We start from the raw sequence: 26,634 nt of genomic DNA on the forward strand, positions 1-26,634 counted from the left end.
CACGTAAGGGTTAAAAAAAGTAGCAGCCACCGACCGCAAGTGTCGACCACCGGCCACAAGTGGCTGTCGCGCGCTTCAGCTACCTTTGTAGCCGCTTATAGCTTCTCGTGGCGGCGTTTGTGGCTGTGGCGAGTGGCTCGTGTGCGGCGACACTTAGCGGGAAGTTGCAGGGATGGCCTTAGTGTCCATCCAATTTTAACGAATGTACACAAATGCAACGAACATTTCGATAATCTTCTAAACCATCCTAAAAAGTTTTTCAAACATTTTCGTTTAAGCATAGGTACGTTTTGGGAACTACATGCTCTATTATATGCCTGGATTAAAGCACCACGATACCAACATGCGGAAAAGCATCGCACCTGCGGAAAGACTAGCTATCACATTAAGGTAAGTGGAAATAATCACTAGCATAAAACTCCACAGAACACTATGATAAAATAATCTATACTTTTATTTATAATCACTATGCATTGTTTTTCTACTAGAGAATAGCTAGTTAACAAATAAAACACGTAGGTATTTGTATTAGTTATTGTGTGTTTATTATAATTTGATATCACTCGTCATCATCACGGAACATGTCTTCGATAACAGAACTGTTGTCCCATAGACTGGTCAGAATAATATGAATGAGTTGGAGAAGGCTGAATTATAGGTGAAGACGGGATAGATGTAGAAGCGTTTTTCTGTAGAGTATGACATGTCAAGCATAGACTTGTCGGAATAATGTGAATGAAGTGGAGGCTGGGCAGATGTAGAAGCTTTTTGTGTCTTTTTGTGTATGTTGGCATTTCCTGAAGAATAACCATAATATTGTGCCGAATAGGTTTCATAATTTTGATTATGAGTGTACTTTCTAATTAACTGTAATATTTCTGATTGAAAATCAAGTTTACAATTTTCGTCAATTTTTTTTACATGTGGAAGCAGCGACATCAGAAATTGCTTATCGGGGTCATTTTGGTCGCTTATTTGATCATGTTTACGTTTTAAATTTTCCGAAAGTGTTCTGAGAATTTCATTTTCTGATTTTTCGGCCCTTTTTATATTAATGTTTCTGTTTATTTTCGGGCGAGATGTTTCCGCATTATTAGTTGCATTAGTAACATCGGTAGGCGGTCTCACTTCTTTTAAGGAATTCAAGAACGATAGATGATTGAAATAAATGTACTGTTTACTGCTTGTTGCTGCCGAACCACTCGCAACGTTCTTGTTTTTTGCATTTTCTCTATTAAAACTGTCACGAAGACTCTTCCACTTCCTCTGTAATTGAGTTACTGTAACAAAAAAAAAATTAATTTATTTAATTTATTTAAAAAAACATATATAATTTGTTTCAGGTATCTAGGAACTGGATGCTCGTTTGAGGATTTTGAACTCTCTTACCACCGTGGGGCCACTACAGCAAGGAAAATAGTACAAGAAACATGTCAACTAATTTGGAACTATTTAAAAGCCGTTTGTATTCCAGAACCGACCCAAGACATGTGGAAAGAAATTGCCAGCGGATTTCTTCAAAATACTAATTTTCCTAATTGTTTAGGCGCTATAGATGGGAAACATATAAGAATTATTCATCCATTCGATACCGGCTCCTTGTACTTTAACTATAAAAAATTTTTTTCAATAGTACTTCTTGCAACTTGCGACTCGAATTTACTTTTTACGTTCGTGGATGTTGGGGCATACGGTAAAGCATCCGATTCTACAATATTTAGAGAAAGTGAACTGTGTAATAAAATACACAGAAATACATTAAATATCCCCTCACCACGACAGGTCGGTAATCGACAACCATTGAACTATACATTTGTTGGTGATGAAGCATTTGGCCTCAGTGAAAATATGATGAGGCCATATGCTGGAAAATATTTGGACTTAGACAAAAAAGTTTTCAATTATAGGTTAAGCCGTGCCAGACGTTGCATTGAGTGTACCTTCGGCGTACTAGCAAACAAATGGAGAATATTACATCGCCCATTAAACACTTCTGTTCATTTCTCAGAAGACATTGTGAAAGCTTGTTGCATTTTGCACAACTTTATTCGCAAAAGGGATGGTTTCAATTTTCGGCACACTTTGAAAATAGTGGGACTCGAAAATATACAAAATACAGGCTGGCCAGTAACACGAGCGTCTACTGCAAGAGATACGTTAAAAGATTATTTTATGTATGAAGGAGCAATACCGTGGCAAGAAAATAGAATATAAATATATGGTTTTATATTATTTTATTAAACTTACCTTCAATGTTCTTTTCTTTGGCAGTTTTATTCGAAAAATCTCCCACAAACAATTCGCAGATTTCTTCCCAGGCCTTCACTTTTTCTCCTCTATTACTATAACTATCACTTTTTGAATCCCAAATCGCAGGACGGGATTGTATCTCTGATATAAATAATTCTATATCCATATTTATCTACATATATGAACTACAGACTACGTGCGTGCGTTACCGTCGACTTACACAGGTTAACTGAGGCAAGGGAGAGAGGGGCGCGGAATCGCGCGAGTGGCGTGTGGCGGCTTTTTGTGTCGGCGTTTAGTGGCCGGTGCGAGCCACAAGATGCAAGCTGCGACGATTTGTAGCGTGTGGCCGCCACCGGCGCCAACCGTGTGCGGCGAGTCCATATAAAATGTATGAAAATTACAGGAAATATGCCAGTGGCGGCGTTTTGTGGTTGTGGCCGGTGGCCCGTGTGCGGGAGCCCTTATCGGGCAACCGTTATCCTAATTTAAACTTTCACATTTTAAAAGAACTTAGTGTCGCCGCACACGAGCCACTCGCCACAGCCACAAACGCCGCCACGAGAAGCTATAAGCGGCTACAAAGGTAGCTGAAGCGCGCGACAGCCACTTGTGGCCGGTGGTCGACACTTGCGGTCGGTGGCTGCTACTTTTTTTAACCCTTACGTGCAGTATCATAATGGACTCTGACGAAGAAGGTTTAATTGCGCTACTTTTGATAAAAAGACGTCGTCGTAGAAGACGAAACCGTAGTTATTGGATACATCCAATTTTAACGAATGTACACAAATGCAACGAACATTTCGATAATCTTCTAAACCATCCTAAAAAGTTTTTCAAACATTTTCGTTTAAGCATAGGTACGTTTTGGGAACTACATGCTCTATTATATGCTGGATTAAAGCACCACGATACCAACATGCGGAAAAGCATCGCACCTGCGGAAAGACTAGCTATCACATTAAGGTAAGTGGAAATAATCACTAGCATAAAACTCCACAGAACACTATGATAAAATAATCTATACTTTATTTATAATCACTATGCATTGTTTTTTCTACTAGAGAATAGCTAGTTAACAAATAAAACACGTAGGTATTTGTATTTAGTTATTGTGTGTTTATTATAATTTGATATCACTCGTCATCATCACGGAACATGTCTTCGATAACAGAACTGTTGTCCATAGACTGGTCAGAATAATATGAATGAGTTGGAGAAGGCTGAATTATAGGTGAAGACGGGATAGATGTAGAAGCGTTTTCTGTAGAGTATGACATGTCAAGCATAGACTTGTCGGAATAATGTGAATGAAGTGGAGAAGGCTGGGCAGATGTAGAAGCTTTTTGTGTCTTTTTGTGTATGTTGGCATTTCCTGAAGAATAACCATAATATTGTGCCGAATAGGTTTCATAATTTTGATTATGAGTGTACTTTCTAATTAACTGTAATATTTCTGATTGAAAATCAAGTTTACAATTTTCGTCAATTTTTTTTACATGTGGAAGCAGCGACATCAGAAATTGCTTATCGGGGTCATTTTGGTCGCTTATTTGATCATGTTTACGTTTTAAATTTTCCGAAAGTGTTCTGAGAATTTCATTTTCTGATTTTTCGGCCCTTTTTATATTAATGTTTCTGTTTATTTTCGGGCGAGATGTTTCCGCATTATTAGTTGCATTAGTAACATCGGTAGGCGGTCTCACTTCTTTTAAGGAATTCAAGAACGATAGATGATTGAAATAAATGTACTGTTTACTGCTTGTTGCTGCCGAACCACTCGCAACGTTCTTGTTTTTTGCATTTTCTCTATTAAAACTGTCACGAAGACTCTTCCACTTCCTCTGTAATTGAGTTACTGTAACAAAAAAAAAATTAATTTATTTAATTTATTTAAAAAAACATATATAATTTGTTTCAGGTATCTAGGAACTGGATGCTCGTTTGAGGATTTTGAACTCTCTTACCACCGTGGGGCCACTACAGCAAGGAAAATAGTACAAGAAACATGTCAACTAATTTGGAACTATTTAAAAGCCGTTTGTATTCCAGAACCGACCCAAGACATGTGGAAAGAAATTGCCAGCGGATTTCTTCAAAATACTAATTTTCCTAATTGTTTAGGCGCTATAGATGGGAAACATATAAGAATTATTCATCCATTCGATACCGGCTCCTTGTACTTTAACTATAAAAAATTTTTTTCAATAGTACTTCTTGCAACTTGCGACTCGAATTTACTTTTTACGTTCGTGGATGTTGGGGCATACGGTAAAGCATCCGATTCTACAATATTTAGAGAAAGTGAACTGTGTAATAAAATACACAGAAATACATTAAATATCCCCTCACCACGACAGGTCGGTAATCGACAACCATTGAACTATACATTTGTTGGTGATGAAGCATTTGGCCTCAGTGAAAATATGATGAGGCCATATGCTGGAAAATATTTGGACTTAGACAAAAAAGTTTTCAATTATAGGTTAAGCCGTGCCAGACGTTGCATTGAGTGTACCTTCGGCGTACTAGCAAACAAATGGAGAATATTACATCGCCCATTAAACACTTCTGTTCATTTCTCAGAAGACATTGTGAAAGCTTGTTGCATTTTGCACAACTTTATTCGCAAAAGGGATGGTTTCAATTTTCGGCACACTTTGAAAATAGTGGGACTCGAAAATATACAAAATACAGGCTGGCCAGTAACACGAGCGTCTACTGCAAGAGATACGTTAAAAGATTATTTTATGTATGAAGGAGCAATACCGTGGCAAGAAAATAGAATATAAATATATGGTTTTATATTATTTTATTAAACTTACCTTCAATGTTCTTTTCTTTGGCAGTTTTATTCGAAAAATCTCCCACAAACAATTCGCAGATTTCTTCCCAGGCCTTCACTTTTTCTCCTCTATTACTATAACTATCACTTTTTGAATCCCAAATCGCAGGACGGGATTGTATCTCTGATATAAATAATTCTATATCCATATTTATCTACATATATGAACTACAGACTACGTGCGTGCGTTACCGTCGACTTACACAGGTTAACTGAGGCAAGGGAGAGAGGGGCGCGGAATCGCGCGAGTGGCGTGTGGCGGCTTTTTGTGTCGGCGTTTAGTGGCCGGTGCGAGCCACAAGATGCAAGCTGCGACGATTTGTAGCGTGTGGCCGCCACCGGCGCCAACCGTGTGCGGCGAGTCCATATAAAATGTATGAAAATTACAGGAAATATGCCAGTGGCGGCGTTTTGTGGTTGTGGCCGGTGGCCCGTGTGCGGGAGCCCTTATCGGGCAACCGTTATCCTAATTTAAACTTTCACATTTTAAAAGAACTTAGTGTCGCCGCACACGAGCCACTCGCCACAGCCACAAACGCCGCCACGAGAAGCTATAAGCGGCTACAAAGGTAGCTGAAGCGCGCGACAGCCACTTGTGGCCGGTGGTCGACACTTGCGGTCGGTGGCTGCTACTTTTTTTAACCCTTACGTGCAGTATCATAATGGACTCTGACGAAGAAGGTTTAATTGCGCTACTTTTGATAAAAAGACGTCGTCGTAGAAGACGAAACCGTAGTTATTGGATACATCCAATTTTAACGAATGTACACAAATGCAACGAACATTTCGATAATCTTCTAAACCATCCTAAAAAGTTTTTCAAACATTTTCGTTTAAGCATAGGTACGTTTTGGGAACTACATGCTCTATTATATGCTGGATTAAAGCACCACGATACCAACATGCGGAAAAGCATCGCACCTGCGGAAAGACTAGCTATCACATTAAGGTAAGTGGAAATAATCACTAGCATAAAACTCCACAGAACACTATGATAAAATAATCTATACTTTATTTATAATCACTATGCATTGTTTTTTCTACTAGAGAATAGCTAGTTAACAAATAAAACACGTAGGTATTTGTATTTAGTTATTGTGTGTTTATTATAATTTGATATCACTCGTCATCATCACGGAACATGTCTTCGATAACAGAACTGTTGTCCATAGACTGGTCAGAATAATATGAATGAGTTGGAGAAGGCTGAATTATAGGTGAAGACGGGATAGATGTAGAAGCGTTTTCTGTAGAGTATGACATGTCAAGCATAGACTTGTCGGAATAATGTGAATGAAGTGGAGAAGGCTGGGCAGATGTAGAAGCTTTTTGTGTCTTTTTGTGTATGTTGGCATTTCCTGAAGAATAACCATAATATTGTGCCGAATAGGTTTCATAATTTTGATTATGAGTGTACTTTCTAATTAACTGTAATATTTCTGATTGAAAATCAAGTTTACAATTTTCGTCAATTTTTTTTACATGTGGAAGCAGCGACATCAGAAATTGCTTATCGGGGTCATTTTGGTCGCTTATTTGATCATGTTTACGTTTTAAATTTTCCGAAAGTGTTCTGAGAATTTCATTTTCTGATTTTTCGGCCCTTTTTATATTAATGTTTCTGTTTATTTTCGGGCGAGATGTTTCCGCATTATTAGTTGCATTAGTAACATCGGTAGGCGGTCTCACTTCTTTTAAGGAATTCAAGAACGATAGATGATTGAAATAAATGTACTGTTTACTGCTTGTTGCTGCCGAACCACTCGCAACGTTCTTGTTTTTTGCATTTTCTCTATTAAAACTGTCACGAAGACTCTTCCACTTCATCTGTAATTTAGTTACTGTAACAAAAAAAAAAATTAATTTATTTAATTTATTTAAAAAAACATATATAATTTGTTTCAGGTATCTAGGAACTGGATGCTCGTTTGAGGATTTTGAACTCTCTTACCACCGTGGGGCCACTACAGCAAGGAAAATAGTACAAGAAACATGTCAACTAATTTGGAACTATTTAAAAGCCGTTTGTATTCCAGAACCGACCCAAGACATGTGGAAAGAAATTGCCAGCGCATTTCTTCAAAATACTAATTTTCCTAATTGTTTAGGCGCTATAGATGGGAAACATATAAGAATTATTCATCCATTCGATACCGGCTCCTTGTACTTTAACTATAAAAAATTTTTTTCAATAGTACTTCTTGCAACTTGCGACTCGAATTTACTTTTTACGTTCGTGGATGTTGGGGCATACGGTAAAGCATCCGATTCTACAATATTTAGAGAAAGTGAACTGTGTAATAAAATACACAGAAATACATTAAATATCCCCTCACCACGACAGGTCGGTAATCGACAACCATTGAACTATACATTTGTTGGTGATGAAGCATTTGGCCTCAGTGAAAATATGATGAGGCCATATGCTGGAAAATATTTGGACTTAGACAAAAAAGTTTTCAATTATAGGTTAAGCCGTGCCAGACGTTGCATTGAGTGTACCTTCGGCGTACTAGCAAACAAATGGAGAATATTACATCGCCCATTAAACACTTCTGTTCATTTCTCAGAAGACATTGTGAAAGCTTGTTGCATTTTGCACAACTTTATTCGCAAAAGGGATGGTTTCAATTTTCGGCACACTTTGAAAATAGTGGGACTCGAAAATATACAAAATACAGGCTGGCCAGTAACACGAGCGTCTACTGCAAGAGATACGTTAAAAGATTATTTTATGTATGAAGGAGCAATACCGTGGCAAGAAAATAGAATATAAATATATGGTTTTATATTATTTTATTAAACTTACCTTCAATGTTATTTTCTTTGGCAGTTTTATTCGAAAAATCTCCCACAAACAATTCGCAGATTTCTTCCCAGGCCTTCACTTTTTCTCCTCTATTACTATAACTATCACTTTTTGAATCCCAAATCGCAGGACGGGATTGTATCTCTGATATAAATAATTCTATATCCATATTTATCTACATATATGAACTACAGACTACGTGCGTGCGTTACCGTCGACTTACACAGGTTAACTGAGGCAAGGGAGAGAGGGGCGCGGAATCGCGCGAGTGGCGTGTGGCGGCTTTTTGTGTCGGCGTTTAGTGGCCGGTGCGAGCCACAAGATGCAAGCTGCGACGATTTGTAGCGTGTGGCCGCCACCGGCGCCAACCGTGTGCGGCGAGTCCATATAAAATGTATGAAAATTACAGGAAATATGCCAGTGGCGGCGTTTTGTGGTTGTGGCCGGTGGCCCGTGTGCGGGAGCCCTTATCGGGCAACCGTTATCCTAATTTAAACTTTCACATTTTAAAAGAACTTAGTGTCGCCGCACACGAGCCACTCGCCACAGCCACAAACGCCGCCACGAGAAGCTATAAGCGGCTACAAAGGTAGCTGAAGCGCGCGACAGCCACTTGTGGCCGGTGGTCGACACTTGCGGTCGGTGGCTGCTACTTTTTTTAACCCTTACGTGCAGTATCATAATGGACTCTGACGAAGAAGGTTTAATTGCGCTACTTTTGATAAAAAGACGTCGTCGTAGAAGACGAAACCGTAGTTATTGGATACATCCAATTTTAACGAATGTACACAAATGCAACGAACATTTCGATAATCTTCTAAACCATCCTAAAAAGTTTTTCAAACATTTTCGTTTAAGCATAGGTACGTTTTGGGAACTACATGCTCTATTATATGCTGGATTAAAGCACCACGATACCAACATGCGGAAAAGCATCGCACCTGCGGAAAGACTAGCTATCACATTAAGGTAAGTGGAAATAATCACTAGCATAAAACTCCACAGAACACTATGATAAAATAATCTATACTTTATTTATAATCACTATGCATTGTTTTTTCTACTAGAGAATAGCTAGTTAACAAATAAAACACGTAGGTATTTGTATTTAGTTATTGTGTGTTTATTATAATTTGATATCACTCGTCATCATCACGGAACATGTCTTCGATAACAGAACTGTTGTCCATAGACTGGTCAGAATAATATGAATGAGTTGGAGAAGGCTGAATTATAGGTGAAGACGGGATAGATGTAGAAGCGTTTTCTGTAGAGTATGACATGTCAAGCATAGACTTGTCGGAATAATGTGAATGAAGTGGAGAAGGCTGGGCAGATGTAGAAGCTTTTTGTGTCTTTTTGTGTATGTTGGCATTTCCTGAAGAATAACCATAATATTGTGCCGAATAGGTTTCATAATTTTGATTATGAGTGTACTTTCTAATTAACTGTAATATTTCTGATTGAAAATCAAGTTTACAATTTTCGTCAATTTTTTTTACATGTGGAAGCAGCGACATCAGAAATTGCTTATCGGGGTCATTTTGGTCGCTTATTTGATCATGTTTACGTTTTAAATTTTCCGAAAGTGTTCTGAGAATTTCATTTTCTGATTTTTCGGCCCTTTTTATATTAATGTTTCTGTTTATTTTCGGGCGAGATGTTTCCGCATTATTAGTTGCATTAGTAACATCGGTAGGCGGTCTCACTTCTTTTAAGGAATTCAAGAACGATAGATGATTGAAATAAATGTACTGTTTACTGCTTGTTGCTGCCGAACCACTCGCAACGTTCTTGTTTTTTGCATTTTCTCTATTAAAACTGTCACGAAGACTCTTCCACTTCCTCTGTAATTTAGTTACTGTAACAAAAAAAAAAAATTAATTTATTTAATTTATTTAAAAAAACATATATAATTTGTTTCAGGTATCTAGGAACTGGATGCTCGTTTGAGGATTTTGAACTCTCTTACCACCGTGGGGCCACTACAGCAAGGAAAATAGTACAAGAAACATGTCAACTAATTTGGAACTATTTAAAAGCCGTTTGTATTCCAGAACCGACCCAAGACATGTGGAAAGAAATTGCCAGCGGATTTCTTCAAAATACTAATTTTCCTAATTGTTTAGGCGCCATAGATGGGAAACATATAAGAATTATTCATCCATTCGATACCGGCTCCTTGTACTTTAACTATAAAAAATTTTTTTCAATAGTACTTCTTGCAACTTGCGACTCGAATTTACTTTTTACGTTCGTGGATGTTGGGGCATACGGTAAAGCATCCGATTCTACAATATTTAGAGAAAGTGAACTGTGTAATAAAATACACAGAAATACATTAAATATCCCCTCACCACGACAGGTCGGTAATCGACAACCATTGAACTATACATTTGTTGGTGATGAAGCATTTGGCCTCAGTGAAAATATGATGAGGCCATATGCTGGAAAATATTTGGACTTAGACAAAAAAGTTTTCAATTATAGGTTAAGCCGAGCCAGACGTTGCATTGAGTGTACCTTCGGCGTACTAGCAAACAAATGGAGAATATTACATCGCCCATTAAACACTTCTGTTCATTTCTCAGAAGACATTGTGAAAGCTTGTTGCATTTTGCACAACTTTATTCGCAAAAGGGATGGTTTCAATTTTCGGCACACTTTGAAAATAGTGGGACTCGAAAATATACAAAATACAGGCTGGCCAGTAACACGAGCGTCTACTGCAAGAGATACGTTAAAAGATTATTTTATGTATGAAGGAGCAATACCGTGGCAAGAAAATAGAATATAAATATATGGTTTTATATTATTTTATTAAACTTACCTTCAATGTTATTTTCTTTGGCAGTTTTATTCGAAAAATCTCCCACAAACAATTCGCAGATTTCTTCCCAGGCCTTCACTTTTTCTCCTCTATTACTATAACTATCACTTTTTGAATCCCAAATCGCAGGACGGGATTGTATCTCTGATATAAATAATTCTATATCCATATTTATCTACATATATGAACTACAGACTACGTGCGTGCGTTACCGTCGACTTACACAGGTTAACTGAGGCAAGGGAGAGAGGGGCGCGGAATCGCGCGAGTGGCGTGTGGCGGCTTTTTGTGTCGGCGTTTAGTGGCCGGTGCGAGCCACAAGATGCAAGCTGCGACGATTTGTAGCGTGTGGCCGCCACCGGCGCCAACCGTGTGCGGCGAGTCCATATAAAATGTATGAATATTACAGGAAATATGTCAGTGGCGGCGTTTTGTGGTTGTGGCCGGTGGCCCGTGTGCGGGAGCCCTAACTCCTTACCTAAACACTTCAAATTGTACTTGTGACGATTTTGAGCTCTTCGAGCTTTAAAATATAGTTTAAGTTGATTTGTTGTCTGAAAGAGTAAGTTGTTTTAAAGTTGTTAAGAGTTTTTGAGCTCAATTCTTCCAGCTCAAATGTGCGGTAAAAGTTTAATAAACCACTATTTTTTTAATATTCAAACGGCAATAACTTTTGAATAAATGAACTAATTTTTACGTAATTGGCGGCATCCAGCGCAGTTTTTTGAGCCTCATAAAGAATCTTTGAGTTTCAATTGATCGAACTCAAAATTTCGAATAAATTCCGGTGTTCGGTGCTTTGGTTTTCTTTCGTGAACGATAACTCACGAATGAATCAACCGATTTTGACAGGCTTGGTGGCAATCGACGTTGTTATTTTATGTTAAGAGCTGATACGTTTTTGGATCGATCGGTAAGGTAGTTTAAAAAATATTAAGAATAAACATATGAATAAATATTATTTGTAGATTTTTTTTTAATTTCTTAAAATCTACCGGGTTGAATCGATCCGAATGGTATTCAAAATCTATGTTCATTGTTGTTGGCACCATTTGAAAGGATTTGGTCAAGCCCTAAATGAAATCATTAGAGCAAAAAATATTTATTTTTTATGAAAAACAGGGACGAGACGAGCTAGGCGTTAACCTGAGAGCTCAGGATTCTTGAAAAACCCAAAAATTCTGAGCGGTTTTACAATTGCCCTAATCACCTTGAGACATAAGATGTTAAGTCTCGTTTGCCCAGTAATTTTACTAGCTACGGCGCCCTTCAGACCGAAACACAATAACGCTTACACATTACTGCTTCACAAAGGCGCCTCCCACTGGTTGCAGAAATAGGCGCCGTTGTGGTACCCAAAATCTAGCCAGCATCCTGTGCATAGTGCCAATCCCACTGGTAAAAAAAAGAGGTTTACAGACATCCATACGTAATAACTTCCCGAATTTTCAAAATTTTCTATTTTCTATTTAAAAGCGACCCTATCGGCAATGGCTTTCCGTATACTAAATCCAATTTTGCTTATCATTGTTCACTGGGCTTTTAAAAAAAGAGCGACTCTATAGTTTTATTTCTGACTGTGTGCTTATCGCGTCCTTTCATCTGTCTCATTCTGACAAGCGAGAGAGAAAGGGATGTCAATAATTGTACCATATTAAATGAAAAAATATTCGTTTGACTTAATTATTTACGCTTTTTGCCAACCCATCTCTCTTATAAATAAAATAAACTTACCGGTGATAAGCCACATCATCTTTTTTTGCGTCGTTAACGTAATTATTTTATCACTTTTACAGGCTTATTTAGACTTCGTGATTGAGACACAGTTGATACACGACTAAGGAGAAAAGTGTGCTTACACTGTCTATAAACACACATATTTTGCCGTTCCACTGTCAGACTGCGAATGATGATATATCCATATGTATAGAACATCATTGGGCCGCTTACAAGAATGATGAATGAGATATTTTATTATTGATTGAATTTTGGCCATAATCCTACCACACCTTGCAAGACTAGTTCTTATTGAGACTAACGTTTGCCCACATTGCAACTCAAACAAAATTACTGTAGATTGTGGAACAATTTATTTTCGACTGCCAAACATTTCTCGTAGAGGATGTAAATACTACGAAATAAGAGGCAGGACTGCCTAAATAAAAATTTAAATTTAGTTTAGAAAAAAAAGAAACGTGCAGTGATTTGACATAAGTTTGAAATGGTTGTAATAATACAGTATGGCGATTTGCAACTAAGTATAATCCGGCTAAGTTTGAAAGCGAACAGTTGCTTACAACGTAGTGGATTTTGACTATCTCCGTTTTTTCAAGATTATAGCTGTCATCTGTCGATCTATCAATGACTGCACATTTCATAAAATCAAATGAATCACTTTGTTCAGATTTTCACTTGGCTGAAATTTCTGACTGACAGACTAATGCTGGTCTGTAATGCAACTTTTTTATAATGTGATTCTTCGCCCCACCTGCCTTTACTTGTTAATAAACCAATACATAACTATTTTAAAATATAATTATTTTAACAATAGAAAATAAAGTGATGTGGTGTTAGTTAACTGTGTATTGAAAACCATAAAAAATATATAATAATAAAAGATTAGTCTTAAAGGTCTTAGTTACCAGGTTACATAAAAAAAAAAAAAAAAATCTTAATGACGTGTGCGGTGTGAGTGTTAAACTGTAGGGACTAGTCAAAACTCAAAACTGTAAAATAAAAATCGGTATATCCAAAACATTACCAGGGTAATTTATTAATATGTATAATTTTTAAATTTGTATAGTCATTTAAGAATTAATTTTCGTTTAACGATAAAAGTTTGTAAGTAAAAGTAGTCTCATAAAATATTTTATGAAAGGAATTCATAAGTTTGTTTTCAATTTGTCAGCAAAAATACAGACGTGACATACTTATATTCGCGTTTAATTTTAAAATGTCTGCAAAATTACCGAATTCTCTTACTGGTCGTAAGTCAGTATTTTGGGCTTATGTATTTTGGTTACTTGGTGGCCTGTTTGGGCTGCATCATTTTTATTTACGTCGAGATAAACACGCATTCGTATGGTGGTCTACACTTGGAGGATTTGGTATTGGGTGGTTGGGTGAAGTTTTTCGTATACCACGGTATGTTAGAGAAGCTAATGAAGATCCAGAATATATTCAAGATTTGGTAAACAGAATGCGTCAAAATAAAAAGGTATTTACAAGATTAGTCACATACTTCACAATCAATATGCATGTTATGGGGGATGTTTTTAACCTATTTACTGTTACTAAATGTTAGTATAAGTTGCTTTAAAATAACTTGCTGCTAAGGAACAGGAACCTTTATTGGAAATAGTTCGAACTGACAAGAGTATATCTATTCAATAATATTTGTTACAATCAACAACAGAATATCATTCATGGGTAAAATAAAATTCATATTTTCTTCATTTCAAGGGGTGAAAAGGTTTTTTTAATATATTAATTTCAGTAAACATACAAATGATAAAATAACTTTATAACATACTAGCTGACCTGGCAAATTTTGTTTTGCCATATAAATTATATATGTTAACCTTCCTGGAGCTTCAATGAATCTATTACAAATTTAAAAAAAAAAATGTAGAGCCAAGTTGATGATCAGATTTGCTATAAAACCTCAACTCAATATCTTATGATTATTTCTTATACATTTCATCTCAAAGACTGCCAACTAATTTTTAAGACTTCAAATATTGTAGATATCCACAGGCACCCTTCATTAAGTGAATAATTTGCTTGTTTGCCTTTTCTCATATAAAAGTGTATTTTATTTATTGAATAAATATAATATTCTTATGAACTATGACAAAGTTTGACAATAAAAATATATGAAATACCTGAACTCTTCACTAATAATCTATTATTTACATATTTTTGCAATCTTTTTTTACTTTCTTTAAATTACACATTTATATACCTTTATGATTGAAGCTACCTTAATTTTTTTTATCTTTTTCTTATCAGACTTAATGGAGATTTGGCGCTTTTGGTTAAGGTTTGTTAACAATTATTTTTCATTTAATCATGTCAATCTCATGTTGCTTTTATATATCTATTATATATGCTCATTGCTAACTTATTAATACTGTATGTTCTGATTATGTTTTAAAAATAATATTTTTTTACTCATCCTACTATGGTTTACTCATATTAATTTTTATACTTTATTAAGCTTGGATTAATTTATCACATTTATCACAAAACTGAGTCCTGAAAAAATGATATAAATTTCTATAAGGCATACTAATATTTACAATTCAAGTAAAGTGTAGATTTCAAGTTTTAGACTGAGATTTATTATACCTTGACAATAAAGGAATATTGAAGCTGGCACAGAATCTGTTTCAGATATACATTGAATATCATTATTCATCATCCATATATTCAGTTACTGTATAATAAAACTTGTCATCATTGATCTAGTTTATATATATTGTTCAAATAGAAGTTGTAATTAATATAATGAATGTTTAAGTGAGTTTATTTGTTGCTTTTACTATTAATAATATTACTATTAATCTACTCAACCAATAATCACAAAATTTTCAAATACAATATTATGTAAGACATAGAAAATAATGCTGTAGAAATTTTGAATAAAATACTACTGAGAGTATTTACCACTCATAAGTGATAGGCAGAAAGTAGTTGATTGTGTATTAACTAGTTGCTTTTGAACATTGCATACAAGCTGAAATTTTAAAATTTATATCAACCTATCATTCTATCATCAATAAAAATATTTCACCTAATGAAAGTATTCTTTAGCCTCCTTTTAGTATGAATCGCTTCACTGGAATGTTGATGGTTGGTTATTCTTGGGCCCAACTGATGATGTTAGCTGTACCAACTGATGAGTTTTGGGGCTTGAACTTGCGATATCTAAATTATCTAATACCACTTGCCGCTGCTCTTGGTAAGTGCTCTTTCTTTAAGTTTTCTTTATATCTTTTTTCTTTCGTTTTGTTGTTTTACATGTTATCATCACAGGAATCAAGTGTTTCTGGAACACGTGATTCCTCTGATGTTGCAGGAGAATGTGGTTGATGGTGATCACACCAATATCATGTGATAACTATCGCCCTGTTTCAGTGCTGCCGACCCTAAGCAAAATTTTTGAAAAAAATATTTTAAGCCAAATGCTTACTTACTTTAACACTTATAAGTTACTTCATATAACACAATTTGGCTTCACTAGGGGACGCTCGACTACGGATGCAGGTGTTGAACTCATCAGGAATATTTTTGAGGCCTGGGAGGAATCGCAGAATGCACTTGGTATCTTCTGTGATTTATCTAAGGATTTTGATTGTGTTCAACATTCAACGCTAGCCAGGAAGCTATGTCACTATGATATAAGAGGATCTGCACTCAATCTTCTGATCTCATATTTAAATAATAGGATTATGAGGGTCGATCTGAATGGCAGGAGAACCCCTGGGACTCCTTTCGGTATGGGGGTACCACAAGGTCTATTCTTGGACCCTTCCTCTTCCTAATTTAGTAGTAGAAAAAAAACACAAGGTAGTATTGTTTGTGGATGACACTCATACCCTCAGGTTCTTTAATTATATATGTTTATTGTATGATATCACATTGTAATCCATATTTTTATATTTAAAAAAAAGCCTACTGAGTTTCTTGCACCCATTCTTCTCAGGTCTGAGGCAGTCTCTTTTGAATGGGTGATAATATTTGACGTTCAAAAAGTGATTTTGAATCCTATTTTGAATAAAAATATTTGAATTTGAATTTGATCATTAAAATCAACCACTATAATTTTTTAATAAAAGTTTTCATAAATTTTTCTTTCATAATTTTATATGGCGACATAACAACATTGATTTCAATATGCCTCTCTGTTTCTATTACATTTGTGCAGCAGGAGACCATATATTCTTATATCATCTTAACAATTCATATTATTAGCACAGAATTTCATAAACTACTTTGACATCAATCATTACCATTTCTAGAACCAGTATGTTCCATCCCATACATACTTTTTTCTTTCAGGTGTATGGACAGTTGGTAATATAGGAAGAGAACAAGGCAGTTTTAAATGGCCATTGCTCGCCGCATATGCCACATATCCTGTTCGTTACTATATATATGATGAAACAGTGTGGTGTACACTCATGGTTCTGTCTTCTGCTCTTGTGTTTGACTCATTTGCTAAAGAATGGCGCCGGACTGCTCAAACAAAGAAGCATGTTGCAAAGTAAGATATATATTCTCATAAATGTTTTATAGTAATAAAATGAATGAAAGTAAATTGGTAGCTAGAACTAACTTATGAGAAAATAATAAAACTGTTGTATATAAACACTGATCATTGCCATTAAAATTGGAATGCTCTTCAACACCATACCTTTGCTCATTACTTGGTTAACCTAATATTGGCTCAGTTGTGGTGACCTTTCCACAAAAGCCACAATATAAAGAATAGAATAGACTAGACTATTAAAATAAAGTTCTCTCAAAGATAGTGTGTTGGTTTGATATGAATAATCTGAATAATCTGCACTTAAACAGTAAAAAAAAGTTCCTATTTGTAATCATTAGCATCACATTTATGCTTTGTAATTATAATATATGTCTATTAGTTTAATTTAATGCGACATTGATTTTATATTTGTTTTATTTTATGAATGACTAGTTGACCCGGCAAACATTGTTTTGCCATATAAATTATTTTTAGAGTTAGACCGTTTCTTGGACATTGCTTTATTTTTCTGAAATAAACGTAGCCTATGTTACTCCTTATTACATCAGCTACCTGCCAATAAAAGTCGCCGGATTAGCCGGAACAAACAGACAGACAGACAGACAAAAATAGTGAAAAATTTTATTTTGGTACCATATATATATTCATAATATACATTTAGTAAAAAACGGTTATTTCAATATTACAAACAGACACTCCAATTTTATTTAAATGTATAGATAATTCACACAATATTTTTATAAATTATAGCCTATATGTTATTCTGGTGTGTAAGCTATAATATTGCAAAGTTTCATCAAAATCCATTCAGTAGTGTTTGCGTTAAAGAAGTTCAAACATACATCCAGACATACAAACTTTCACATTTATAATATTAATAGGATTATACATTTGTTTCTAGGCGAGTAGCAGTGTTGGGTATGTGTGTGTGCCTGTATTTGTCATTATGGTGTGGCTACCTGTACTTCCATGGTACCATAACAGACAGTGAAGGTGACGAAATACCAATCTATGAAGCACTACATCACTTTTTCACAAGTCCTTGGTATGATAACACTTTTAGGTATTTGAGAATGAATAATCAAAGTGTTCAACTAATCAATTAAAAATACTTTTTGACAGGTGGTTGGATGTAAAGCAATGCTTGTTGGATACTTATCAGTATGCTCAGCATCATGGTTGGTATGAAGTTTGGAAGCAAATCATAGACCTATCAGATCCTCATGGCGAACAGAATGCTTATAAGGTAAGAAATTTGACTGAAACAGTCACAACCTTGGTAATTACGGTGATATAATAATATATTCATTATTTTAATTTATAACATAATTGAATAGTTCAAGAGTAAGTTGTATAATGAAAAAAAAAAAAACAAATATTTGAACCCACTATTATGTACTTAAAATATATTTCGGATTGGCGGTATAATTGCTTTTGATTTAACATCATGAAACTGTACCAACAATTACCAAACTTACTTACTCAAACCTCATATAAAATGTTGACATATGAAATGTTGTATAATAAAAGTTTATTTTCTTTATTAAGAATGGAAGTTTTGAGGAAACTAACTTAAATACGATTATCAATGATAATTTTTGTTTTTCTCAGGTGCTTGGTTTGGGTCCGGATGCAACTCAACAGGAGATCACATCAACGTGGAGACGCTTATCTCGGCAGAATCATCCAGATAAAGTGAAAGAGCAACATTTACGCCGTGAAGCTCAAGAAAAATTCATGGAAATACAACAAGCGTACGAAATATTATCGAATAGCAAACATAGACGAAACAGGCGTAATAAAAAAGATAATTCTGAACCGACATCTGGTACAAGACGATAATTATAGTTGGGTCATGTTTTGAAGCTTGTAGTACAGTAAACTATCAACGAAAATATAACTCATGAATGTCAAATGTTTATCGGTAGTAAAAATAATATAATATAAGTTGTAGTGATAAAAATAATAATATATTCATATTTAATCAATGGTTATTTTTAAAAATCTGCTCAATCAGTAATTATTAGACTAGACTATATTTATACTATCTGTATAAGTAGCTTTAATGTGCATTTCAAGAAAGCAATTGTATAATGTTATAACTTTGTGTTTAATTGTATCGGTTACTGAAATAGCGGTTAATGGAAACCGGAAAAGGGGTAGCTGTCGACGTAGCACACTTTCGGGTAGATTCATGTGCACACGACATATTGAATTCTGAAGTAACAGGTAAATACTAATTTATTGTCCATCTAATTTTTTATACGAGCTATTACTTGATTAGTATTTCTCTTTAAGATCTCATTTTACTGCGTTTAATAATTCCTTAAGCTTTGAAATGCTTGTTTCTTGTTATCTCATTCCAGGGGATCATTTTGGTACTCAAAGTAACAATAGTTGATTATATATTAGACACGGAATTGTTGCACAAGTGGCAGTGTCCTTAACTATTCCGTAGTATGGGAGCAATTGTCGCCAAAAGTCTCACAATTGGAACTTTAAATATATTTGATTAAATGCATTATAATGCATTGTGCATTAATGCCAGAAGTGAGAGTTATCACTTTAAAACATAACAGATTGCATTATAAATGCGTTTTTTGGCATAAGCTTTTTTATTGCTGTTCAAAATTAAGTCTTATTAAATTAAATAAAGATATTTTTCCATCTAAGAATCCAATTCGAGCACAGAGTAACAAGTTCGGCCACTCAACGCTAGAGAACACTGACCAAATTCCACCAATTTAGCATTCTTATTACTTTAAAATAAATGTCATTTTCACATGCATAGTTAAAGATATTGCTAAAATTCTGGCCTGGATATTGATAAAATTCTGGAAATTTCTACAGCAATAGTCAAGGATAGTGATGACAACGATCAAATTTGGTTTTTGTTCGCATCAAGTTTATAAATATGGATGGACTCAAGTTATATTATTTAAGTTGTATGCTTACTGTTGAGTCTGTGTGCCCTACTATATTTTTTGTATGTAAAAATTGCACAATAAGGCATGGTTGTAATATTTTTCTGTACGTTCGAGATCTCATGTCACATACAGTACTTGACCGCGACTGAACTAACTAGGAATGTTGTGGACCACCGCATGTTGCTATTCCCCTCGTGTTTTCTGTAGACCGTAACATTCACGTTTGTTTCTGAAGGAACAGCGAAAAATTTATTTAGTGCTACTCTTAAATTTTTCTACGTGTTATTACTGTATCAATATTATTCTTAAATACTGTGTCTCTTCTAGATCTGATTTTATTCTATCAAAAAATTAATTATCCGGGGATAATTTTCGGTACTCTAAGTAACATATATATTTATTAACATCAAAGGTATCGGGTAGTCAAATAGTACACGATAAGGAAGGATTACAGATATAAACACTTGTGCATGTGTTTTCAAATTTCACGGGCAGATCTTAAAAAAAGTAGGTACTTATAAAAATGACAAAATACAAAGGGAGGAAGGATATTTCGAACAAATATTCGGTCATATGTTAGCATTTTCATGCATGTACTATCAAAAAATTGATTCATGACACATTTCTGATAATTCTTCTAAAATCATAAACACAGGTTCATATTTGCACGAAAAGGATTATATGACAATAATTGTCAGTGTCTAATAAAATGATTACTTGGAAATTTATGTTCAAGCGAATTTCGACCTAATTGTTTATTATGACTAGGAAAATGACAATAAGGTCACAATTCAACTTGTCGATAATATTAAGTCTTATTATCCCACCCACTGCCTTTTCTCTAACTGACTCATTTAGACCCTATTTTAATCATTTAATCTGAAAATATTGATTACATTGTAAAGGTGTCGCATTTATATTTATTATTTATTCTTAGTTTTAATTTATTTAATATAATTGTATAACCTCATTAAGTGTTTTATAAAATTGTACGAATAATACATTCCCTTTATGACTGCTCTACCAAAACTTGTTTTTGTAATTTTTGATTTGGTTTAGAGATCGAATATAGATACTTAAGGTTGGCAATATAAATTAAAAGATATTGACGTAACACAAACAACTAGACACCCAATCGCATATTAAATGGTATACATTAACTTACACAGATTACATTAAAACATTAATTCAAACTAAGATGTTATTTCGTGGCAGTAATGTTAAAATTTGTATTACGCTTATTGAAAGTAGTAACACTACGTCACGCGTGAAACGGACGTGAACACGAGGCAACAAGTTTTGTTTTATTTAGCAAAATTATTACTAACGACAAGTTAGTTACATGATTTTGTTAATTACCGGAAATACCACTCCATCCTCCATCGTTTCGATATGCTTTTATTTGGGCTGTTTTACACTTCATTGCATGGCGTTGTATTCAAAGCGCGATCAAAACACATCTGAACGAAAACTCTGCCCAATAGATGCGTAGGCAGAGTTTTTTTTCAGACAATTTTTGAGCGTGATTCTGAGTCTTGTTGTTTATTGTACGTCGATGTAAAAAAAAAATTGTGGTTTATCAATTGTACTTATTAATTATATTTAACTAAAATTATAATAATGAATGATATAAGAATATTGTTTATTGCTATTTCTTTTTGTCTAAATAGAGAGGCATAAATCAGGATCAGATTTCTGATTATATTCAATTTTATAGTTGCATTTGTGTAATAATGAGTTTTTTACAAATAGTATTTACTGAACGTTGTAACGTTTTTTAATAATTTTTAATTTTTATTATATTCCGTCCTCTTTTCATTTTTTTTTTAACTTTTATTGTAATGAATTTGATATACCTAATAAACTTTATTCAACATATTATTCCTTTTTTAATTTTGTAGTTTTAATCAGGGGTAGGCTACGAAAGATTGAGATGGATATAGAGTATCAGGATAAATGTGAGGTTTACTATTTTTCACCAAGCGTAAAAATTATTTAATATTTTAATGTAAACAATTATATTACATAAATCAAATTCTGCAGCTTCACAAAACTCATATACGTCGCTGGAGGCATACATATTCCACCTCCATCTCGTGATCTTACTAAAATGTGGCACTTAAACTTAATATTCACAGTCAAAAAGTCGATGCAACCCATGCATTGGTTGCATGGTGACATTGAGATCTCACAATAAAACCAACTATATATCAAACTATTTGCTGTATATATTGTTGCGTAGCAACTCATCGAAGTATATGACGAGAGTTGTCAAACTTCAAGACATTGTTAATTTCAACAGCTCCATCAGCAATACTCGTAGCTCAGCGGAAAAGTGTTTACTTTAGACGCTGTAGACCCGGGTTCGATACACCTACCAGTGTATGGGTTTTGTAAAGTTAAAGGAAATTTCTAGTAAGTTCAGGATCAAATCGAACAGAAAAAAAGGGATGGAAAATGTGTAAGCAGGATAAAAATAGTTAAAAGAATTTTCTAGTACAATTTAAATTTAAAGATGGAAAGGAAGAATCATTTTGAAAATAGAACGGATCCGGGGGTATAAAAGCCGTACTAAGCGTGGCCTACGGCAGTTCTAGTTCTGACTCGAAAGTGTAAAGAAGAAGAAGAAAAGAAGAAGCAGTGAAAAGTGGAAGTGTTCCAAGAAGAAGAAGATAGAAGAGACTTAGTGTTCGGTGCGGTGTGACGCGTTGAAGGTACCGCCGCCCACAAGAGGAAGAGCGGCAGACCGGTGAAGCGCAAGTTCAGAAAAAGTGAACGCAAATAAAGACTCGTTCCTATAAGCGGAGTATTATTTCCAATCCCTGACCCACTACCGTGTCAATTGGTGTCAGAAGTGGGATTGGAAAGATGCCATTAGTGCCCAGGAACGAGAAGGGAGTGACCACGCGAGCGGGAGCAGCTGCAGCGGCAGAGGACGAAACATCCGGCTCTGGACACAGTGCGACCGTGTCAGCACCGCAGGCTCCGGCCGTAGACATCAGCGCGCTCATGCAGCAGATGGCCGCCATGATGCAAGAGGCAGCGCGCCGACAGGAGGAGCAGCTGCGAGCCTTGCAAGAGGAACAAGCACGCCGACAGGAGGAGCAAGCGCGCCGACAGGAAGAGCAAGCGCGCCGACAGGAGGAGCAGCTGCGGGGCGTGCAAGAGGAACATGCGCGCCGACAGGAGGAGCAAGCGTGCTGACAAGAGGAGCAGTTGCGGGGCTTGAAAGACGAGCAAGCGCGCCAACAGGAGGAACAAGCACGCCGACAGGAGGAGCAGCTGCGAGGCTGCATGAAGGCCTCTCCAAAGACATATTATCCGTTGTGCAGAAAAACCCATTAATCAGCTCAGTGTGAGGGTCGTGTGTCCTTCAGCTAACACAGGAGTTTCCTACGGAATCACATCGAGCATAAATTTAAAAGTACCTCCCTATGACGGCAAGTCTTCCTGGGCTGCCTTAAAGCTACAATTGGAGACGGTCAGAAGAGCCTGCGGTTGGAGTGACCAAGAAGCGCACTCTGCCCTCACACTAGCGCTTCGTGACGAAGCACTCTCCGTATTGGAAGCACTCGGCCCTGGGAAGGAGGAAGTGATCTACACAGACCTTATTGACGCGTTGGAGGCACGCTATGGTGATAAACACCTCGAACATGTGTACCGGGCGCAACTTAAGGACCGCAGTCAAAGGGCCAGCGAAACTCTTCAGCAGTGGTCCGTGGAAGCCGAGAAACTAGTGCGTAAAGCATATCAGTCGTCGCCAGCTGCAATAGAAGAAATGTTGCTCCAAGTTTTCATCGATGGAATACGGGACGCCGAAGTTAGAGCAGCCGTACGATTGAGTCATCATTCCAGCTTGAAGAAAGCGGTGGCACATGCGTTGGAAGTGGAAGCGGTTCGCCACGATTCTCGGGCGTTGAGACTCCGCAAAATTGTACCAGCAGATTCCAGCCGAAGGCAAGCATTTAACCCAGCATGCTATGGTTGTGGGGAGCGAGGACACATTAGAAGCACTTGCCCCAGGCGTGAGAGCATAACGCAAGGTAGGAAGGATGCGGCGGTCTCAACATCACCGCTGGAGCAGCAGGAAAAGGCCAGGGCAGTGGGGTGGGCGCTGGCCGGTAGAAGCAAAGCCCCAAGGATCTTCGTTAAGCAGACATGTGACGGAAACACTTTAGTTATAGAAGAAATGATAAATGGAAAATCTTGCCGTTTCACTTTGGATACGGGAGCCTCACGTACAGTCGTTAGCCAAAGAAGACTAGAGAACATCGGAAGACGACACATGCGAGAAAATGTAAACTTAACACTCACAACAGTTACCGGCCAGCGCATACCAGTCCAGGGAGAGAAGATCGTGGCCGTGAAAATCGGTAATACGTTGTACTGGCAAAAAGTGGTAATCGCAGATATCACAGATGACTGCATCATTGGGTTGGATTTTCTTCGAAATCATCAGTGTACGATTAACATGAAACATGGTGTATTGAAGCATGGAGGTGAAGAAATTCCAATAAAAGGCGGAACTTTTGGGAAAGTGTTGTGCTTACGAGACACTACTTTAAATCCGAGATCGCAGACCCTAGTCCCGGTAGTCCTGCCAAGGGATTACAGAGGAAGACCTGTAAATGCGCTATAATAGAAAGAGAGACATCGGACACGACATGGATCCCAGCCCGGACTTTTGTGGGTAACTCCCAGAACTCGTTCCTATAAGCGGAGTATTATTTCCAATCCCTGACCCACTACCGTGTCAATATTTACAAACTTGGTTATGATTCAGTAAACGAGACATTATGCCTCCATTTTCTTTTAAGTTATTTATAATATAACCGTCACTTTCATTCTCATTTGCATTATCAGTCTGTGAAGATGGAGCAGTTGTATTAATATTATACATTGAAGCAGAACACATCAAAATACTGACGCTTTCTAGTCATTCGTGTTCGTTAGCTCACAGTTTCCTGATTTCAACGATTTTAGTTCCATGTGGCACAACAACTTCCGAAAGATGCCTTTTAGTTGTTTGGCATAATGTTTATCATTATAACCACGCATACGTATAGCCCCAAAATAATTTTGCGCGGCGACCATCTTGGATTTAAAAAATGATCCAAAATTCGTTCTCTGCACCCTCGAGGACCTCGGATACGATATCCATATTGTTGATATCATAATTTTGTGCGGCGGCAATCTTGGATTTAAAAATGATCCCAAATTTGTTCTCTGCATCCTCGAGAACTTCGGATACGATATCCATATTTTTGAAATCATAATTTTGCGCGGCGACCATCTTGTATTTAAAAAAATTATTCCAAATTCGTTCTCTGCATCCTCGAGAACCTCCGATAGGATATCCATTTTGTTAAAATCATAATTTGGCGCCGCGGCCGAAATAATAGATGGCAACGGAGCCTCTATCGTCACGCTTTTTCGTTTCATCAAGTTTTGAAAACACAACGGTTCTAAAGAAGTTCCACTTCAACATTTAGTCAGTGACATTTGACTATATATTATTATGACAATTCTTAGTATGAGCGTGAAGGGTTACTTAATTTAAATGGCAAAACAACGTTTGCCGGTTTCAGCATTTGTTGATTATAAATGTGAAGGTTTGGATGTTGCGACGCCGAGTATGCCGATACAAGCTGTGGCAGTTAAGGGTAGTGATCTCGAATCAAGGGGATACGACAAAGCTTTTAAGCGGTGAACGTTTACACTTGTGTCTTAGGATTGAATTGGACTAAATTTTGTCGACCCCATTTCGATGTCTTTCAGACTGAAGTTTATTCCGGTTCTCGTAGGAAGCATAAATTCAAATTCAAATATTTTTATTCAAAATAGGATTTATAATCACTTATTGAACGTCAAAATCTACCACCCATTCAAAAGAGACTGCCTCAGACCTGAGAAGAAAGGGCGCAAGAAACTCAGCGGGCTTTTTTTTTTTAAATAAAATATGGATTACAATGTAATATCGTACAATAAACATTAATAATAAAATATGGATTACAATGTAATATCGTACAATAAACATTAATAATTAAAGAGCCTGAGGGTGTTTTAATCCCAGTCCGTGGTGTCATTAAGAAAATCGTTGATGCTATAATAACCTTTCCCACACAAACGTTTTTTAACAATTCTTTTAAATTTCGTAACACATTTGTAGAAGCATATACATCGCCCCACAAAAGACTTACTAACTCGACCCAACCGAGTAGTAGGCATAACAAGTTTATGTTTGTTCCTCGTGTTAACATTATGAATGTCACAGTTTCTAGAAAATTCCTCAATGTGCTTATGAACATACAAAACATTATCAAAAATGTATTGAGAAGCAACAGTCAAAATGTTTATTTCTTTAAATTTTTCTCTTAATGATTCTTTAGGACCTAGGTTATAAATCGCGCGAATAGCCCTCTTCTGCAGCACAAAGATAGTATTAATATCGGCCGCACTGCCCCATAACAATATACCATAGGACATAATACTATAAAAATAACTAAAGTATACTAATCTCGCCGTATCTACAGTTAACCGTCTGATTTTCTTAACCGCATATGCTGCAGAACTAAGCCTATTCGCCAATCCTTCAATATGGGCGCCCCACTGCAATTTGGAATCAAGAGTAATGCCAAGAAATATAGCAGATTCCACTGGTTTTACCACCTCTCAATTTAATAAAATATTCCCATCTAC

General features: G+C 36.2%; 5 protein-coding genes across 7 annotated transcripts; 2 read left to right on the forward strand and 3 right to left on the reverse strand.

Annotated features, from left to right (window-relative positions):
* Positions 1 to 618: 618 nt before the first annotated feature.
* On the reverse strand, positions 619 to 2,712 carry LOC126978949 (uncharacterized). Its single transcript, XM_050828077.1, has 2 exons — positions 2,248 to 2,712; positions 619 to 1,280 (listed from the first exon to the last, which is right to left on the reverse strand). Exons 1-2 carry the CDS (start codon positions 2,414 to 2,416, stop codon positions 619 to 621), a joined length of 831 nt encoding a protein of 276 aa, XP_050684034.1. The 5' UTR covers positions 2,417 to 2,712.
* Positions 2,713 to 2,754: 42 nt separating this feature from the next.
* LOC126978852 (uncharacterized) lies at positions 2,755 to 10,749 on the forward strand. 3 transcript variants are annotated; one of them, XM_050827964.1, is made up of 3 exons: positions 2,755 to 2,911; positions 5,739 to 6,044; positions 9,831 to 10,749. In XM_050827964.1, exons 2-3 carry the CDS (start codon positions 5,758 to 5,760, stop codon positions 10,699 to 10,701), a joined length of 1,158 nt encoding a protein of 385 aa, XP_050683921.1. In that variant the 5' UTR covers positions 2,755 to 2,911; positions 5,739 to 5,757; the 3' UTR covers positions 10,702 to 10,749. The 3 variants fall into 3 exon arrangements, with proteins under 3 accessions (XP_050683921.1, XP_050683919.1, XP_050683920.1); XM_050827962.1 differs by lacking the exon at positions 5,739 to 6,044 and having other exon boundaries at positions 2,755 to 3,216; XM_050827963.1 differs by lacking the exons at positions 2,755 to 2,911; positions 5,739 to 6,044 and adding an exon at positions 8,587 to 8,873.
* Positions 3,208 to 5,540, reverse strand: LOC126978859 (uncharacterized). Its single transcript, XM_050827972.1, has 2 exons — positions 5,076 to 5,540; positions 3,208 to 4,108 (listed from the first exon to the last, which is right to left on the reverse strand). Exons 1-2 carry the CDS (start codon positions 5,242 to 5,244, stop codon positions 3,387 to 3,389), a joined length of 891 nt encoding a protein of 296 aa, XP_050683929.1. The 5' UTR covers positions 5,245 to 5,540; the 3' UTR covers positions 3,208 to 3,386.
* On the reverse strand, positions 8,865 to 11,114 carry LOC126978860 (uncharacterized). The gene is made up of 2 exons (XM_050827974.1): positions 10,735 to 11,114; positions 8,865 to 9,765 (listed from the first exon to the last, which is right to left on the reverse strand). The coding sequence occupies exons 1-2, from the start codon at positions 10,901 to 10,903 to the stop codon at positions 9,044 to 9,046; spliced, it is 891 nt and encodes a 296-aa protein (XP_050683931.1). The 5' UTR covers positions 10,904 to 11,114; the 3' UTR covers positions 8,865 to 9,043.
* A 2,316-nt stretch (positions 11,115 to 13,430) lies between these two features.
* On the forward strand, positions 13,431 to 21,813 carry LOC126978853 (dnaJ homolog subfamily C member 22). Its single transcript, XM_050827966.1, has 6 exons — positions 13,431 to 13,951; positions 15,550 to 15,697; positions 16,798 to 17,002; positions 17,910 to 18,053; positions 18,131 to 18,254; positions 18,620 to 21,813. The coding sequence occupies exons 1-6, from the start codon at positions 13,688 to 13,690 to the stop codon at positions 18,848 to 18,850; spliced, it is 1,116 nt and encodes a 371-aa protein (XP_050683923.1). The 5' UTR covers positions 13,431 to 13,687; the 3' UTR covers positions 18,851 to 21,813.
* Positions 21,814 to 26,634: the final 4,821 nt, after the last annotated feature.

This window comes from Leptidea sinapis, chromosome Z (genome assembly GCF_905404315.1).
Source record: "Leptidea sinapis chromosome Z, ilLepSina1.1, whole genome shotgun sequence".
Lineage (NCBI taxonomy): Eukaryota > Metazoa > Arthropoda > Insecta > Lepidoptera > Pieridae > Leptidea > Leptidea sinapis.